This window comes from Dermacentor albipictus, chromosome 10 (assembly GCF_038994185.2).
Source record: "Dermacentor albipictus isolate Rhodes 1998 colony chromosome 10, USDA_Dalb.pri_finalv2, whole genome shotgun sequence".
Classification (NCBI taxonomy): domain Eukaryota; kingdom Metazoa; phylum Arthropoda; class Arachnida; order Ixodida; family Ixodidae; genus Dermacentor; species Dermacentor albipictus.
This window is the reverse complement of record NC_091830.1, coordinates 44,405,272-44,423,835: the sequence shown is the minus strand read 5'-3', so window position 1 is coordinate 44,423,835 and position 18,564 is coordinate 44,405,272. Positions and strand designations below refer to the sequence as shown.

The following is an 18,564-nucleotide window of genomic DNA, read 5'->3' as shown; positions in this document are numbered from 1 at the left end:
CTTCGCCGTATGTTGTGGTGCGTGTTGTATCAACTGTGCAACTATGAGCCGGAAGGGAATCCTTGAGAAACGTGGCAGAAGCTGAGTCAAGGACAGAAAATATCCGCATATAGGATAAGGATATCCCGCATATCTATAGGATAGGCCAGCGCCAAGTATTGTCGCTGATGTACTGGATCCTCCAACCACTCAAGAGGTTTATCGCCGTCATTTCTGGGAAAGAACAATTGGACGGGTTTTCTATTTGCAGCCGCACCCCAATACCGTTAGGTATACCTCACTAATAGGTATTTTAAGCCTCTTCGTAGTTGTATTGCAGTTTACGGGATACCGGACAGTAGGCGACAGGAACAGCTCTGGTAACATCGTCTTGCGATGCTCTCTTCATTCACAACGCTTGGGAACCTTGCCGTGCTACGTCATTGTTCTCGCGGTGACAAAAAAAAAAGAAAGAAACTGAGGTCCAGCTATACGCGAACGATTGCTGCTGCCAACACCCTTACATAAGCAGATAAGGGGAAGATAGTTCGCCACTCGAGCTCGGAAACTCTGTTCTGTGCACTTGAGAATGTCAGGAGATGGAGGCACCAGTGCTGCCGAGCATGTCCCTGCCCCAGGGTTCCAATGTTACGTTAACTACTGCATAATGTATTTACGGACACGATAATGTTAACATAAGGTTGAGCTGTATTTGTGTACTTGCGCTACTAGGAAAGCAGAAAGTCCACTCTTGCCGTAAGAAGAGGATCGGAAAGTCATCAAAGAGTCATTATCAAACAATGACGGGTAGCGACACCGCTTTGTAGTTGTCCCACGAACGTGCCGTGAGTTCCTGTAATAATGCGTAGCATTATATGGCGTGCCGGTCGAAAACATTCCACTTGAAGCCAGAAAACCCCTCTCCCAATACAGCATAAAAATGCGCAGTTCAAGCCCATCGTGTGCGCAGTTGGTAGCTGCCGTCCGGAGTACAGTGACAAACGACCCATTGTACGCGATAGCAATAGTCACGCCGGCGCGAAACATTGTGCGAGCTCATCCGCTTCCGCCATTCCCCATACTCCAAGCATAGAAAGGAGGCCGGAAATTCCCTAGACTATACGAAAAGAGGCATAGCAAGCAGTATGCGACGCCCTGGCAATCACCCGACCAGTGAGGATGGAAGATGCGCCACTCGTGCATTGAAGGCGAAGCTTAAGCGACCTCCAAATTTTTTTTGTTGCGCAGCGACATTAGAAGACAGCACGGGCGTTACCTTGTTTCTGTCCGTTTGAATCCACACCTCGTGTTCTCGTGGAACTGGTCGCAAAGGTCAGTCTTGCGGAGGCAGCTGACGACAGACAAGAACCCGACTACAAAGGACGAAAACAATAAGGGGTGTTACCAGAAATGTGGCCAATGTTTCGAATTTCCAATAGCGACAGAGTAGTCTAGATAATTCCATTCGCAGTCTATTTGAGAATTCTCTATCCGACGTTGTCGAATATTAGTTCTCATTCGAGTACAAGAGGTGAAAACGCTCATTCAAGTGTACATGCGGAAAGGCTGATGCAAGTGGCGACTGTTCCGAATAACCCTCCAGCAATATAGCCGTTTTTGCTACACAAATGGCACCATTTGCACAGTAGACAAATTTACTAGCTAACGTAGTTAACCTCTTCTCAATAATTTCCAGTCGAGGATGCATATGCCAGTAAGTTCACAAACTTACTGGCTCAATCGACGCGAAAGTCTTCCTAATCTGAACTCTCTTGCCACGTTTCCACCTCTTTAAAACTACGTGCGGTACTGTAGCATTACACTTTGCTCATTCGACTAGCACAGGAGCCAACGTACATTTGGCGGCGTGTTTTAGAGCGCAGCTCTTTGGCGTCCGTTCCTGGGTTTCGCGTCGTCGTCGGCGTTGTCGTCGGCCTCGTAACCAGCTCCGCCCCCTTTCATCCCCCCAGCGCTAGCAGCGACCAACTGATACCGCTGGATGCCGCTGACGCCGCTAGAGAGTCAAGATAACGTGACTGCATAGAACACCGTCGCCGCCATGCAGAAAGAGGAGGAAAGGGTCCCCCCCCCTGTTCTTGTGTGGCGGATAGGGTGTTCTTCAGTTGCCGACGCGCCGGTTATTTCACGTAGGCCCCGGCACGTCGACGAATACGTGACCACCTTCCCACGGCTAGACCTGGTTCTTAGCGCTGCGGAAGCGAGGGTATCATATTGTTTGTGTCGGCATCGGCGGCGTTGTCCCTGAAACCAACTCCGCAGCTGGGGTTGACTCACTATCGGCGTCAGCGGCATCAGTCAGTCGCTGCTATCTCTTCCCTCCTCCCTTTATCGTGTTGTCCGCTTGCTGCGCGCGCTTCTGCCCCCATCGTTTGCCGCTGGGTGTACACGCCGCCCCCCCTCCCCCCTCTTCCTGCGAGTCTCCGGTTGTCAAAGCGCCGGCTCGAACTTAATTCCTTTCTTCGCTCCTCCTCCAATGCAACCCCTGTGCGGTGGCAATCAGAGAGCCAGATCGGTGGCGGCGGATCTGTATATGTGCACCGCCCGAGCCGAAATTGCCGCTGCCGTTCGCCCTGTGCGGTGGCAATCAGAGAGCCAGATCGGTGGCGGCGGATCTGTATATGTGCACCGCCCGAGCCGAAATTGCCGCTGCCGTTCGCCACTGCGAAATTATCTGCCAGTTCTTTCTGAGCCATGAGCGAGACGACCGATGGAAGTCCTCCGTCTGCTGCTGCTGCTGCTGCTAAACGAGCTGCCAGAGCAGAGGCGCAGCGCCGTCGCCGTCAGAATCCAGAGGTGCGTGCCGCCGAAGCAGAAGCTTACCGTCGCCGCCGTCGAGATGATCCAGGAGTACGCGTCGCCGAAGCAGAGGCTAAGCGCCGCCGCCGAGAAGATATCGTCTCGTCTTTGAGAATCAAGCATTGGTGTACCAAGTCGAACATATATCAGTCTATTTCTCCGACCACAAAGCTTCCTTCATGACTGTCAAGAACTGTTAGTGGAGTCTTTGTTAAAGGAATACGTGTGAAAAATAAAAAAAAAATCTGTGATAGCGCATACATGTGTTGCTCGATTTCTTTGCCTCAATCTATCGAAAAGGTGAAACAGCTTATTTGCTGCGCTCAAATTTCACATTAGGAAGTAACGTAATCGTCGGTAATTTTTTTCCTGTGTTTGTGATCTGCCATCGCTTCAGTGTACGGGCCGTCTACTTCTGAACGACATTACGATGCGAGTAAGCCTTCTTGGTTTTACCAAACGAACTCCACACAAACCCTAATATGTCACATTGTTAATAAACGAGAAACATGTTCGACATTCGATTCGTTATTCGAAGGTCGTTTTGTCTTGCTTGTTATCATTCCATTCGATTTCGAAGTTCGAACACCCCAGCAGAACACAAGATCCAGCAAGTTTGCAGGTCTGAATGTGAATTTGAAAGCCCCAACAGGGTGCTTTCTAATGAAGCCCTACCCGCCGTGGTTGCTCAGTGGCTATGGTGTTGGGCTGCTGAGCACGAGGTCGCGGGATCGAATCCCGGCCACGGCGGCCGCATTTCGATGGAGGCGAAAACACCCGTGTACTTAGATTTAGGTGCACGTTAAAGAACCCCAGGTGGTCGAAATTTCCGGAGTCCTCCACTACGGCGTGCCTCATAATCAGAAAGTGGTTTTGGCACGTAAAACCCCATAATTTTAAAAAAATGAACCCCAATGAAATTAGTCTTTGAATCTTAATGAAGTTATTCTTTTCTTCCCCAGCAAGTGCAACGGTACGACGCCACTAGTGCATTTGTCAACGCATCCGGACATCACCGTCGCGTCAATGATGTTCACTACACACGTGAGTGCAGGGACGATGAGATCATAATTAGTTAGGTTCAAATTATACAGGTTTTATTAAACGACTGTTCAGGTTTACTGTCTAAGGTAGCCGGCTGCTTTGCGATCGGGAATATTGAATAATAACTGTTAGGAATATTGAAGTTACACACTACGCATGGTTAGTTCACACTGTTTGCTTCCGGCTGTCGCGCTTTGCATTCTCTCTTGAAGTTGTCTTTGCGCAAAGTGCATGAAAGTTACACCGCAGTTTTACGGCGTGGGAATGAAGCTAACGGAATTTATTATTATTTGAACTGCTGGTATATTTCTAAAGCCATAACATTACGTGCTACATTGGAGAAACGCCTGAAGTCTTCTTGAAAGTGTAGTTAAACTCAAGCGATTACTTCCAACAATAATAACTTTTCAGCACCGCTGTCGTTGCCTTTCTTTTTTCAAAGGGGGTTAGTTTACCACTCATAGTTTTGCCACCCCGTCGATGCCCAGGGGTATCCCATGTACCTGAAATCCCTGGAGGAAAAGAAGGCCTTGACGGTGTCGACTAGCTTCGCCCTGCCCAGTGGCCTCGCGGTCAAGCTCAACGATGCGAAGAACGCGTTGGACAATTTGAGCTCCCTGAATGTGTCGTCAGCTGTAAGTGGACTCACAGTTACACCTAAACCCTTAGTATTCTAGGCAAAATCTTACTGAAAGTAAATTCCCTGGCAGTCCAGAGGGCTCGCGACAGGGCCGTCAGGTTCCACCTGATGGTCCCCGAGTGGGCCTAGCCAGGTGGCGTGGCGTTTGCTTACGTCTATAGTGGACAAAATAAAGTTGTTTCACTCACTCACTCACTCACTCACTGAAAGTAAATTGGGGACAGAGTCCACGGTGGCCATCAGTGCCATGCTGCGGTATTCTAGCGCCATTTAACATGCACTCGGCGAATGATGCATGCTGCCTCCGATATTTCGTTGCACCTCTGCATCGTGTTTTCAAGATTATTCTATTTCTTTTTCTTTCTTTTTTTTAATGATTTCACACATTCATGAAGGAGAGCTTTCAAAAAAGATTACGTGAACCACGCGAAAGTAAAAGCATAACTTGAAAGCGCAAGCAAAATATTGCATAATTAAATACCTCCGCCGCAGCTACGATGCGCAATATAGGCTACAGTAACCAGTGCAGACGTCACACATAAATCGCTATCGTAAACAAACGTAATTAGAGGACTATAAACTAAAATAATGCTTACATTGAGCGATGGATGCCGCGATGATGACGACAGGCGGGCTTTTTATTTTATTCCGAATGTTCACGGAACTATTTTTGTTTGGCGCATATGTTGCTGTTTCTTTCGTATTTGCCATGATGGTACGATGGTCACACTTCGTTCTTTTTGGGGGGGCGGAGGGGAGGGGGGAGCTGGGGCACAGCGTACGCATTCGTACGCTCCGAGGTCACCAGTTCAAGGCGTCACCGTGACGACTGCACTCCGATATGGGCACAACGCAAAGGCGCCCATCGTACTTAGGCTAACGTTCATGTTAAGTAGGCGCGGCAGGTCAAAATTAATTCCTAGCCTTTCATTACGGCGTCTATCATAACTTCAGTGATGCTTTGAGACGCTAAACAATGTCGATCGACTGAACGTTTAGTATGCCAGCTTTTCGGGCGAGAAGCTTGACACAGAAAGATGAAACTATATTGCAGACTAATTTTTGTTACAAAAAGATGGTATTACCGAGCTCGTTCGAGCAAATAAAGCATCAATTTCTGGTGGCTGTTTAATACAACAATATAGCCAATGGTAGAAGCTGTATCGTTTGTTACCAGGCTTCCCTGGCAGATGGCCAACTGATAAGGTCCGTAACTATTCTTGGAGAATTGGGGTGCAGAAGTTGCGTTTTGCTCATATAGCTGCGCTGATGTGAAGTGATTAGAATTAAGGTACCGAAATTCATTGGCTTATAAACCATGCGCGCAGCATTTTTGTCAACATGGTTAAGAAGACAAATGTTCTTTTCGTCCATCCATTAACATCTTAATTAATGTTTATTGATATGGGGAATCGGAAATAGAACTGATCGGGACATGCTTTTTGCTTTACAGAGAAGGGTCATACAATCATTGATGACTTGGTATGCTGGAAACATAACAGTAAATATGGACTCACAGAATACTTATTCATTTAGCTCCAATTACAAGATAATGTGGTCACACGGATGTATACGAAAAGATAATATAATGAACCTAATTGTGAGAATTGCAATGGATTTACTCCTGCTTGTCCGAACAAAAACGTTGGTCAATTACTACTTGCGTAGAACATGCAGTTGTGGTAGAAAAACCTGGAACAAATTATGGCAAGCAAAACACCGACTTTCAGGCTACGCTTTTAATGTAATTATTACCCTTTCCTAATTCATATGGCAAAGGCATGTACGCACTGCCATTTCGAACAAGAAATACGGTTTTTGTTTATCATGTAGATTGGTGTTCCTGCAGTCCACACTGTTCCTCACTCGTCAAAAAATTATTTGAATTTCATTGATCTTTCGTGTGCAAATGTCACGTTCTCTAAACCTCTTTAATGCACTCGTAAGTACTGTTGTATCACGTAATTTTTCTTTGCGCCACGTGGCTTCAATTATGCTTTTATGCTTATCCCGTTTTGTTTGCTTCTTGAATTTACTGCTTAGCCATCATTTATTGCTACCCGGTAATCTTGACTTGTACTATGTCTATAGCATACTGCTGGTGATGCACCCGGCGGGGTCAGGACCCAGACAAGGAGGCTAAACCCCTCTTTTTTGTCCTGCATCACAGGCAAAGCCGGTGCATTCCCTATGAAATAAAAGGCAGAAAAAGGCCAACAGATTCGTAGCATGGTGAAAGCGACTTAAGTATTCTAGGTCTCTCTCATAATTAACATAATCAGGAATTATCTAAAGTGCTCCTTCGAAATGCCTAGTGGTGTATATTACAACGATGATGTCTGAAACGAACACGTTCTTCTCGCGCCAAGGTAATCGGTACCGTCAAGTCGACTGATGACCTCAAGGTGAGACCCCGGAATCTCCTTTTCTACACTCATGTAGAACACAAAAGAGAACTACATTCAACTCGAAGCAATCTAAACACTGATAATGTAGAATTTCGGTTAATACACCAAAATATCAATTTTCCGGAGGGAGGGGGGGTGCTTATAATGTTGATGTAGTGGGAAGTCGCCTTAGTCCAGATGAGGCTTCTCGCTAATTCAAATCGAAACCTATAAGACCAACAACACGGCGCGGATGTTCGTAGAACGCGAAGAGAGAGAGAAAAAAAAAGGAAACGTGCCCTAGTTTGATGTTCAAGTCAATACGCGTGTTTTCAGGCACCACCACGAGATGGCGCCACCAACGCTCTCACGTTAAAGCCCCTTATTCTAGAATGGAGGAGTTCTATCTCACGTTATAAGGTTTGGCTCACGCATACATAGGTGCGGCACTGATATCGAGCGTGCGCGCCCCTTCACTACGCCACAGTCCAGCGGCCGCTATGATCAGTGACACGTCAGTGTTACGGAACGGTTTCCAAGGGAAGGGAAGCGCAGTCGAGTGCAAGAGGAAATTACGCGGGGTGGCAGAATTAGGAAATTTTCAGGCGCAAATTGTAATCAGCTAGCGCAGGACAATGGCATTTTGAGATCGCCGGAAGAGGCCTTCGTCCCGCAGTGGACATAAAAACAGGCTAATGATGATGGTGATCGTGATGGTTTACACATAGTCCCGCTGTCGTTTCTTATCCTTTCTGTCCATGTCCCTGCATTTGCTTTCTTCGGAGGCGTCCTTGCCACTAAATCCCTCGCCATTACGAAGGAGCTTTTTGTGCATCAGGTATGAGTAATAAAATCAGTTGGTCCATTTCAGCCTTTGCAGGTGCAACTCGACAACAGCGAACCAACACCTAAAGGATTGTGCAGACGAGAAGGTGCCATGTGCATGAGGTCAATAGCCACGTTTACATGGATGCGACAGTCGCCATGGAGTCGACTGTCGCATTTATGTGAACGCCGCTCTATTTTCGAAGGAGGGAGCAATAAATTGCTAACGCTTCGTGCTTCTTTGGAGGAGCATCTCCTTCCATACTGGACCTGTCAAGGAGCAGAGTTATGTATATTGTTACGTGTGAAACGACACAGACAAGAAAAAGCATAGCTGCGAGTCGGCCTAGTTGGAACAGATTAATCTCTTCAAAAATTTTTGTGCGCGAACAAACATGGACGAAGAAGAGGAGCAACACAAGGACGAGCGCTTCGTCCTTGTGCTCGTCCTTGTGTTGCTCCTCTTCTTCGTCCCTGCTTGTTTGCACACAAAAAGTTTTTTTTTTTTCAGACAAGATATACACGGCATTTACACTGCAGCCAGACCACCAGGAAAACACGTGCTCGCGCAGAGAGCCCAGACACTTCATCTTATTTCTTGCGGCAGGCTCATCTATCTGTCGATGATATCATAATATACATATGGGCAGACATCACCCTATCACAACGAACACTGGCTGTCACAGCACTGGCGTGTCAACAGCGCTGACGAACGTTTCTGTTGCCTCTCCCTTCAACGCGTCCCGGAGACTTCCGATTACACTACCGCCAACACTACAGGCACATGGAAAGAGAGCGTACCTGCAGCCAACAGCCATGTTGGCTCGCCCGAGCTTTGCACCAGCCGCAGAGCAGCTGCAAGGTAGTGCGCGGGTGGCGTACGCGCTCAGCCGCGCGGACGACCGTGCGAAACCACGGCCGGGCTAGCGGTGGAGACGCGCGCTCACCTGGCCCGCCACACCGCAACGCACGCGCTTGATCACGATACCGCACAATCGCCACGATAGCGCAAGATCGGAAACGCAGAATACATCATAAGTTTCTGGCCAACGATATGCACATGCGATTGTTACGTAGGAAGACGCCGACGAAAAGCTATATACAAGTATATTTACAAGGCAATACGCCGCGCTTGGCCAAGAGGCAACAGCCCGCGCTAGCCTATAATCGTCGTCGTCGTCTTCACCCTGCTCGCCTGTTTGTCATCGCAAATACTGTTCCGTAGCAATATACCTAGCCCTAGGATATTTTAGAACGACAGAACGCTGAGCTAGCTTGTAAGCATTCATAATGCAAAGAAGGGGTAAGGCGAGCGGACACGCACACAAGAGAAGTGAAAGAAATGAGAGAAGAAGATAAATGGTAACAACGGCGTTCGTGTTGTCCACTTGTGTCCGTATCTGCACGCCTTACCCCTTCTTTGCATTATTAGCAATATGATATGCTGCGAGTTCGTTTCTCACTGGCGGCAAGTTGTAACTTTCTTTTCTCTTCCCCTATCGATCGTTTCTTCCCCTATCCCCTTTTCCTATCGATCGTTGCTTATTAAGATTATAGTTTAATTAAGGTAAGGGCTCTTAATTCCTCCAGGTTTGGAGGAAATTAAGCATGTCTTGGAGGAATTAAGCAAAGTAAGCAAGCATCTCTGCTTGCTTCATACATTTCATTCCTTCTAATTCATGACGAAAAGGTTCTCTCTTACGTGGATCGAAGAGTCCTTTTGTGTTGCCGCTGAATTTGCGAGTTCGTTAGCCCATACGGCGTCTATTGCAACCTCAGCCGAGTGCCGGCGCATAGTCTCACACGCTTCTCGCCAATTTCGTTTTTTTTTTACATTTCCACAAGGGTGTGTCCGCAAGGTGGACGGAAGGTTTCGCGGCACTCAGTAGCGACGCTGCGTATCGTAATTCACTACAGGCCTCAATGAACAAGGTGAGTTGGCCGCGTCGTTCTCGCCTGAACTTTGTCTACGCGAGGATGAACGGTTAAAAAAAAAGAAACAAAACGCTAAGTACCACGCAGGAAGAGGGCAGCAGACATGAACACAATGTGAGATAGTTCAGTCAGTTTAGAATTTGTATTCCTTCATTGAAATGTCCAGCAGCTTCAGGACTAAAGGCCTGCCAGTATGTGTGCTGGAGTCCTGAACTACTTTGACGCGCTCGGCGTCATGTGATACCAAAGGAACGAATGAAAAGAATAAAGAAGAAAATGAAGTTGCATCGTTTCAGGAAAATATATGAAAGCTAAAACAATGTGCATAGTAAATGTTCGCTGAACAAACGTTGCATAAAAATGAATGGTCACATGAATGAATACGTGCAAGCTGTTAAATACACCTGGTATAGCGACCTTGAGGTCTATGTTATCTCTTGTGATAAAGCGTGGGAAATAAAAGAAAAAGTTCATAGATACTGGATATAGCGGCCTATAAACTTAAAGGTTTACTCACTTGACATTTCCGTCTTTTCATTGTTTGCTCTATATGGAGGCCCTCGACCTCAACGCGATTGAAAATTACTGAAAGGTCATTTCAGAGAGGCCCACATAACATTACAATAAAAGCTACCATCCAGGTACGCAGCTATAAAAAGCTATAAAGCCTTAACATGATGACTCAAAATGCGAACTTCGTGAGGGCAGAACACGAGAAACCGGCCCTTTGAGCACGCGCAAGGTGTGTCAAATAGCTAGTCGGCTTTGGCACAAGAGTCTAGTGTGCGTGCGATCGTGACCTATAAAGGTTACAGCATTGCAGTGCTGCGTTGGAAGGCATGCGGAGGTCCTATTACAGTGTCAGTCTTGCATTTTATTTTTTTTTATTACAGAGGTTCAAAGTGTGACGAGACAGGAAACACCTATTTGTTTACCTACCACGCAATATACCCGGAATGTGGGCAAAGAATGCCTAGCATTAATAAAAATACCATGGAAAGCGATACCAAACTGGTTCGAATAAAAAGCTATTGCAGTAAATAATTTAGAGCGTTCAGAGACTAGCCGGTACTTCTTTCTAGAGGGTTGCAATGTGGGCTTGTTGGTAATGCATCTTCAAGGGTAGTATGGTAGCGCGATTCAAAGACGGGACAAGAGAAGACATGTATCGCTCTGATTGTTAATCTGTTCACGTGGATGTGACTCATGTTCTCTGAGTGTAAAAGTACGACCTGGTTTTCGACAATAAACAGTGTTGGAAGTTAGCGCTGTGTGTGTCCCTTTGTGTCTTCTCTTGTCCCGTCTTTGAATCGCGCTACCATACTCCCCTTCTTTCTAGGGTGTGAAAACCCAGGGCCTTCATTAAAGGGCCATGCATAAAAAAAGAGGAGTTGAATGTGATTCTAGTATAGTTTTTAGGTTTTAGCGGCGTAGAGTGTTTATATATGGAGGAGTAAGGGAAGTCGGCGGTTACTTATGGTTCATTCGCCACGAACATGTTTCCTTCACTTTTTCTCACGTTTGCAGGAGTACCTCGAGTATACGAATGAAAGCGTTCGCACGCCTTTGAGCCAACTCGATTTCACGAGGAAAGCGGTAAGCTCTTCATTTGATTTCTTTTTCTTTTTTTTCTATTTATTAGTTTTAGCACACCGCCACTGCCTGATCGTTACCCGTGCCGCCTCCACCAACAGCCAGTTTTGTACGCGTTACGCATGCACAGTCGCTGCTTAACCATGTTGGTAGCTAGGCTCCAGGTACAGGTAACAGTAAAGAGGCAGCGATTCACTAATATTCTCTACGGTCAATGGTACTCCATTGCTGGACACTGACCATCGACAGCGAGGACGCCTTCGCATATATATATATATATATATATGTGTGTGTGTGTGTGTGTGTGTGTGTGTGTGTGTGTGTGTGTGTGTATTTCAAATTAGTGTTTTTACGTGCCAAAACCACTCTCTGATTACGAGGCACGCCGTAGTGGAGGACTCCAGAAATTTCGACCACCTGGGGTTCTTTAACGTGCACCTGAATCTAAGTACACGGGTGTTGTCGCCTTTCACCCCCATCGAAATGCGGCCGATATATATATATATATATATATATATATATATATATATATATATATATATATGGACCACGAAGGCTCCGTAATGGGCGCTATCTGAGCACTGGTGGTTACCGTTTCTGCGACACAAAATCAGTACTCGTCTGTTTGTTAGCCTAGTTGGTATTTGCTGAAATTCAAAGTTGCTGATTGGAAGACACACAGAACAAAAAAAAGGAGACTCATTGAGAACCCACATTTGAAGTGCTCCAGTGAGTCGTCGATGTGTTTTCCTTATTGTGCGTTCTTTTTGCGGGAAATGTGTCTTATAGCACTTGCATATTGCTCTCGTTGTGCGCTTGAAACAGTGTGTCACGCTGACGCAGCACAATATTGCACTTCCAGCTTCGCATTACATCACTGAAACGCTTTCCCGTTGCTGCGGTAGGTAACTTAGCCAGTATATAGATGTTTCGGAAGGAGATTGCGCATATATTTGGATACACAATACGGATACGTATAGAATAAGAGGCGTACATAGTTGAACATATGCTGCTTTCGTTTTTTGTCCCTCACATATCACGCAACACAAAACTGTTTCTGACAAATTGTGGTTCAAGAACGCGTCACAAGGTGGCGCGCCAACAAGTTCATAGTAAGAGCTTGGTGGCGCGACCCACCACCCCGTTCCAAAGGGGACGCTCATAACATCCATCCATTCCATCCAGTGTTTTTTTTTTATTGCTTAACCTAGGTAGGTCATTAAGCAGTATAATAGAAATAGCTTGGTGGCGCAATCCACCGCCCCGTTGCAAAGGGGGCGCTCATAACATCCATCCGGAAAGTCTGTATCATTGTTCCGGCATTCCACCAATCGCAGTACGTTTAGGTACTGGCTATAACTATATGATTGTCCATGAGCTCACGACGGAGACAAGAAGCAACACGCCCCATTCCCTAATAGCAGATTAGAGCATCGCAGGCATTTATTGCCCTTCTTATGTCGGGCACGAATTTCAACTTCAACATAAATGAATCGCTGGCCTATCCGAAGCGTGACCAAAATTTGGGAGGACCTGTCTGCTTCTTGAAGGTATCTTTCGTTTCCATTCTTCCAGCGTTGGCGTCAGGAAAAAACTTGGGCAAGGACGAACACAAAGCAACAAAAAATGCACAGGTGAAGCACAAACTGCCAACCTGCGTTTATTCCTTAACTCACAGCGGAAGAAAACAATCTTCTGCGCTTCACCTGTTCAGTTTCGTTCCTTTGCGTTCGTCTTTGTCCGAGTTGTTTCCACATGCTAGTGCAAAATAAAAATATGGATCTTCAATAACTACCCCAAATTCAAGCTCTGCCTAACTTTGGGTGCAAGGGACGTTCAAGATTCCGATTCCTTGGCCCTGGCTCTGTAGTAATTTCGCCTGACTCGCCCACTCTCCGTTTTGAAACAGGCTAGCAGCGGTTGTTGACTATCGAAGGTGTCTCTCCCTCTCTCTCCCTCTCGTACAGGTCTTCTCGAGTGTCGGAGACTGCAAGCCTCTCCGGGACTTCTACGTGCAATGCCTCCAAGTCTTCTGTGACGGTACCTTACAATGCATGGTGAGGGCCTAGTAGTGCAACAAATATGCGAGAGCTTTAACTCAACGTGTACAGCTGACAGTAAATTCTCACTATAACGAAGTCATGTGGATAGAACAATTTACGTTGTTATAAACAGTGTTTCGATAAAACCGGAGCAGCTGTAATGGAATCGCGCTGATGTGGTATGCTCACTCCAACGGCAGCACGTCTACTGAAATAATGCCGCTCCGGATCATGGCTAAGTTCTGCGGACGCCCGTGAACTGTTGTGGAGTATGCGGTCCCATCCCCTGATAGATTCAGTCTATGAAGAAACTGTCGCCATAAGTGACCTTCACAGAGCCCTTTGTGTCGGCCAGTTGTACGAGGAAACAGGTCATCGTGTGTGCTGCAACCGAGCGATCCCGCACAGATTTGTCACTTCGTACTTCGTATTGAGCACTGTATGGTGTCACTGTACTTCGAATAATTCTAAGACGCCTGCACTGCGGTCAGGACCTACGATAGCTACGATATACGTCTGAAGAGATTCCTCTTTCCGCCGGCTACACCCAGGGGGGGGGGGGGGGGGTTGACAGAAGACCTATGGTCCCCGGGTGCTAGACGACCTAGGTACGCCACTGCGAACAGCTGTCACACCGAATCTATGCCGTCCCTGCCTTCTAAGAAATTTCGAGACGAGTCTTTCATTGGTCGAAATCTATTTCCTCCCAGAACGGCATCTGGTTCGCAGTGTGGATGGTGTGCGGGATGTTCACCACCCAGATCGCCGTAGGCTTGAAGCTCTCCAAGTACCTGATGAAGATGGACGACTACCTCTACGAAGGCGTCGAAGTCGAGGAGTCCGTGTGAGTTCAAATTTCGGAACGTGTTTTTTTTCTAATCGTTATTATAGAGCAATAGGCGACTTGCAAAGTAGTTCACGCCCCCCCTTAATTGCAGTTTCAGAACTACTCTCAATAGTATATTGTCGGAACACGAGGCCTCTCTCCGCTGCTGTTATAGCTGCCCAAAAGAAGGGCTCTTTTGCTGCTTTACCTGGTTTTCCAGCGCCTTTCTTTTTTCCTCCTTTCTTTTTCTTTTCTTTTTGTCCTGCGTCAGATAATGTTGCGTCCTGGAGCCCTGCATTATGTGTTCGCAAAAGTATCCTGTATTATTGCTCCGTCACTTTCTGTGTTGCGAGATTTACTCTAGAATCCAATCATAGCGCCCGCTGAGCGATAACAGAAAAAATTAACCAAATAAACCTGAATACAAGGATAAGGAAGTGTCAATGTGAACCCCAGGTCCGGAAGAAACAGCTCTTCCTATAGGAAGCTGCCTTCGTACGATAATTGCATTCCAGTCTGCAAACACCGTGCTAAATAACAACAAAGTGCACTTCGAACATGCGATGTGAAGCGCTAACGTTGCCGCTATTTCAATTTTCAGGGAAAGTCCAGAGGACGACAAGTCAACGGGGTTCAGCGTGAGTTACGCGCCGAGGTGAGCAATGCGTCTCCATATGCAGGGCTTACGTCACGCCTGCAGCGGTCATTGCGGAGACCTTTTGTTAAGGTTATTCAATATGTAACACGAGACAGATTGCTTAGTGGGTGGTTTCTTCAAAACGCAGTGCTCCTAAATGGGCGTATTGTCAAGCCGCCTGCATAGGCTGCTTACCCGAATTTCTTTTTTTTTCTATTATTTCTGTCACGTGGACGTTCCCAAAGCCGGTTTACATCGAACGACGTGGATTTTTAGTCGTCGACGTCCACGCTGTTACGACACCCAACCGGTGCCGCCAGTGTTACGAACTTTGCACCGCTGCACCACGATTACGGCTTTGTGGTCCCGTAGCGCTCGTCACCCGTTTCGTGACAGAGCGTTGGTAGCGAAGACTCCGAGCCTGGCGTCGATGAGAATAACAAAAGGGACTTTATACATTATATACAGGTTATCATACAGGACATGAACGGGTCGGCACTGGGGCCGAGTGCTCACAACAAACGCGACTGTTCTCGCACGACGACGTCCGGCGAAAACGCGTGACACATCTCACCCCAGTCGGGAGCGACACTCTCTCCCGGTGGGTCGGCGGATCCTGTTTTTCAGGCAGCGCGTTGCTGCTTTTATAATCCCCGAGGAACCATTGTCACTCAAACGGCCCAATACAAAGTCAGCACACGACGGTCGTCCGAGGGGTCCAACCAGCGACCGCGCTGGCCACCCGGTTCAAAGTTCGCGCGCGCGGTGACCTCCAGGCAAAGGGAGGTGCGGCGCCGGGCTGTCTGGCACACGCGGACACGTCCAAACATGCGGCTCGCCGAGGCTTCTCCCGCAGCAGGACACCGCTGCCTGACGGCTCAGCATCTTGACTTGTGAAGGGAGAATTAGGGCGCTCGCAGGATAGATTCCGCATCTTGCAGATTCGGAATCCGGGCTTGTGGTAATGGCACAACAACGCATTCCATTGCCGCATGTTGTAATTTCAACAGTCGACGTAAGGACTTGCCGGGGACCTAGTCGGTATTGCAGAAATTTCGTTGTGAAACTTACTTGTTCAGGGTTTAAACAAAATTGAATGGAGTTTTTATATTCGGTTTCATCCGGAATGACTCTGCTTTGTCATCTTTTATGCATGTTTTTTTTTCGTCTTACACCGCCGATCACAAATTCTGCTCCTCTGTTTTCTGCTTTTACAGCGGCTTTAAAGCGCCGACTGGCCAGTACAAATGGAGGTTAGTATACACTGTTCCGTTCTGTAAACTATATTGTGGGATATCTTGTCAAAATTTCATTTACTGCGTTTAGTCCAGATGGCGAAGCTAAGCCACATAGAGCAACTCCGTCTCCAAGCATTAGTTATCCAAGTTCTATGTAAATCAATTTTCTCGCGTTCGTATTGCATAGCGCCCTTAACTTGTGTTTGCGCAAACTTGCCATAGCCGCTAAATGTTGCGTATGATATGTCCGAGAATAGGTTTCGTCCAAGTTTATTACTACTACTGTTACTAGTATCTCTACTACCGAAGGTCTTGCTGAGATCACTAGACATACCCAAGAGAATTCGGTATCAAATCGGAAAATACTTTCGACGCGAAATCCAGGTTGCGTATTCAAGTATATTCCATTTCTTTTTTTCATAGAAAGAGCACATGCGCGTATATGGTATCTACATATTAGAGGAAAGGTAATATTTCAATGGACAGATAGTTCCCGGACTGTTTCTTTGTGCAACTTTGCCAGTTTTATTTCTGGCTCATATAGTTTGCGGCATAGTGACGCGTACGTTCTTCTAAGACTGTACTTGTGATTTTCTTTTCATGCGTTAAGGCGGCCTGTTAAGGATCCGTAAGTACAGCCTACACCTTTCCTCTAGTCTCTAGCGTTTCCTTGCCATCGTGTCTTACTCGAAATCGTTAAAGATGGAGCAGCTGAATTGCAGACACATTAGTTGGACAAATGACAATCACTGCACTGAAAGTATGTCACAAGGTTGGTTTGCATCGACCGGCGGCCTGATAAATGTGTTTCCAATTCTTCTTTTTTTCAGGGAAGGAAAATTCCTGTAAGCTGGTGCCCTTATTTTTTTTCATCTTCCGTCTACTACCTGTCTCTAAACGCATCCCTTTCTGGCGACAGAGACGTATTAACCAACATTTAACTAACATTATTAACTAACGAACATTATTAACTAACATCGCGATAGCACCGGAGTTCTTCAGTCATGCCAGTCCCTGAACACCAGCTCAAATTCTGAACTTCACCCGGACATCATGACGTGGGGATGCTACTGAATATGAGGATGGTGTTTAATGGCATTCTCTTTGAATCAGGATGACGCCATATGTTCGCCTATGCAACATACAAAAACCATATGTCACAATCTAGCACTCTGCCCGTTTGCTTTACCTCGCAAAGTCGTCTATGCCCCGCCGCGGTTTCTTCCAATCGCTTTGTCCGGACTCTGACACACGAGGCCCATAAGGGGAGCTTTGCGAGTGCCATGATTGAACAGCTCTGCTCACATCTAGCACACTGTAAAACAATTTACACCCTAAAAAGTGAAAAAGGTGTAAATGTGTCTAACTCACACCCTTAGGGTGTCCGTTAAATAGATAACACCCTAAGGGTGTAAGTTATACACACAGTTACACCCTTTTCAAGGGTGTAAATTATTTTACTGTGCACACCCTATACGAGCGGGTCAGGCGTGGTTGCCGGGCATCTCGTAACAAAGGAGTCTACACTTTTTTCTGTTGCCGTTTCAGGAAATTCGAGGAGAACCCATACCACATGCCGTAAGAAAAAGCTATTGCATTCTACCTACGGTGGATGGAGAATATATTTTACGGAAGCGTTGTGGGAGGTTAACGCGGGCGCTTTCTCGCTGTAAGATCAGTGCATGCGGTTGAATTGTGCGCACGAAAAAGAGAGAGATGAAAGCTTTAATGATACGCTGGAGACAACGCTTTAAAAAGAGGGAAACGCTTCTGCATGTGCCACTTTTTAACAGAGCTAAATCATATAGCAAATCGACTCTGCAATGACCGTCGCTGTGCGCAAGCGACATTTCGGTATGATACTGGCAGTTCTCGACATGGGTTAACTTCCGACAACCCTGGCAAGAGCCTTTCTTAGCGGGCCCTTGAACTGTCCTTACTTTAGCCTAATGAAGAGTCTATGGGTTCACATGGATGACAATAAATTGTTCGCTAACCAACTACGTACTGGTTGCGGATAAAGTCCAAAAAAAGGAAACCTTTTCTCCAGCCGGAACTAGTCCCTATGAGCGCGGGTGCGAACTACACTTCGGAAAGAAGTTTCTGTTTTAAAGGGACCCTGAACAGAAAAAGCATTTGGGGCTGTCTTAATAAAGCACCCTTCTAGAATGCTAAAGAAAGTCACTTCGTCCGCGAGGTTTGTCGAGCCGGAAATGACGCAATAACAAAAAGTGAGTGGTGGCGCCGCCAATTGCAAGTTCCCGCACTAGCCCGCTGCGACGTCATGGAGTTTATAGGCGTCTGCTAGGGCCTACGTAATATGATGTAAAAACGGACTGCATTGTCTCCTGAAAAAAAAAGCTAAAGATTGGTCTTAACAAGTTTCAGAAAGGTTTACTCAGCCGCAACAGCCCAAACGTCACAGTCTGACGTATCAGTCCTGTTGCTCATCCTGCGCGAATTTTTTTTTTAAAGCGCGGTACTTTGTCGTTCGTTTTCTCTTCTAGTAATCGACGTATTACCAAAAAATTTGCGAAAATACAGTTTTGAAAGAACACTGCATTGCGCTAAGGTGATTTAGCGTATCGCTTTCTGTTAGTT

At 46.6% G+C, this 18,564-nt stretch overlaps 1 protein-coding gene across 3 annotated transcripts in view; it reads left to right on the top strand.

The window, feature by feature from the left end:
• The window catches only part of LOC139050646 (uncharacterized), a 53,800-nt gene that overhangs the window by 29,229 nt on the left and 6,007 nt on the right, over positions 1-18,564 (top strand). Inside the window, exons 15-27 of one of the 3 annotated variants that reach the window (XM_070527235.1) lie at positions 3,759-3,840; positions 4,329-4,475; positions 6,850-6,885; positions 9,538-9,624; positions 11,155-11,223; positions 12,083-12,121; positions 13,188-13,277; positions 13,973-14,106; positions 14,690-14,743; positions 15,943-15,978; positions 16,574-16,591; positions 16,794-16,808; positions 17,512-17,541. In XM_070527235.1, coding sequence (XP_070383336.1) covers positions 3,759-3,840; positions 4,329-4,475; positions 6,850-6,885; positions 9,538-9,624; positions 11,155-11,223; positions 12,083-12,121; positions 13,188-13,277; positions 13,973-14,106; positions 14,690-14,743; positions 15,943-15,978; positions 16,574-16,591; positions 16,794-16,808; positions 17,512-17,541 — 837 coding nt within the window. The remainder of the gene's footprint in view (positions 1-3,758; positions 3,841-4,328; positions 4,476-6,849; positions 6,886-9,537; positions 9,625-11,154; positions 11,224-12,082; positions 12,122-13,187; positions 13,278-13,972; positions 14,107-14,689; positions 14,744-15,942; positions 15,979-16,573; positions 16,592-16,793; positions 16,809-17,511; positions 17,542-18,564) is intronic. The other 2 variants (XM_070527236.1, XM_070527237.1) reach the window with 2 other exon arrangements.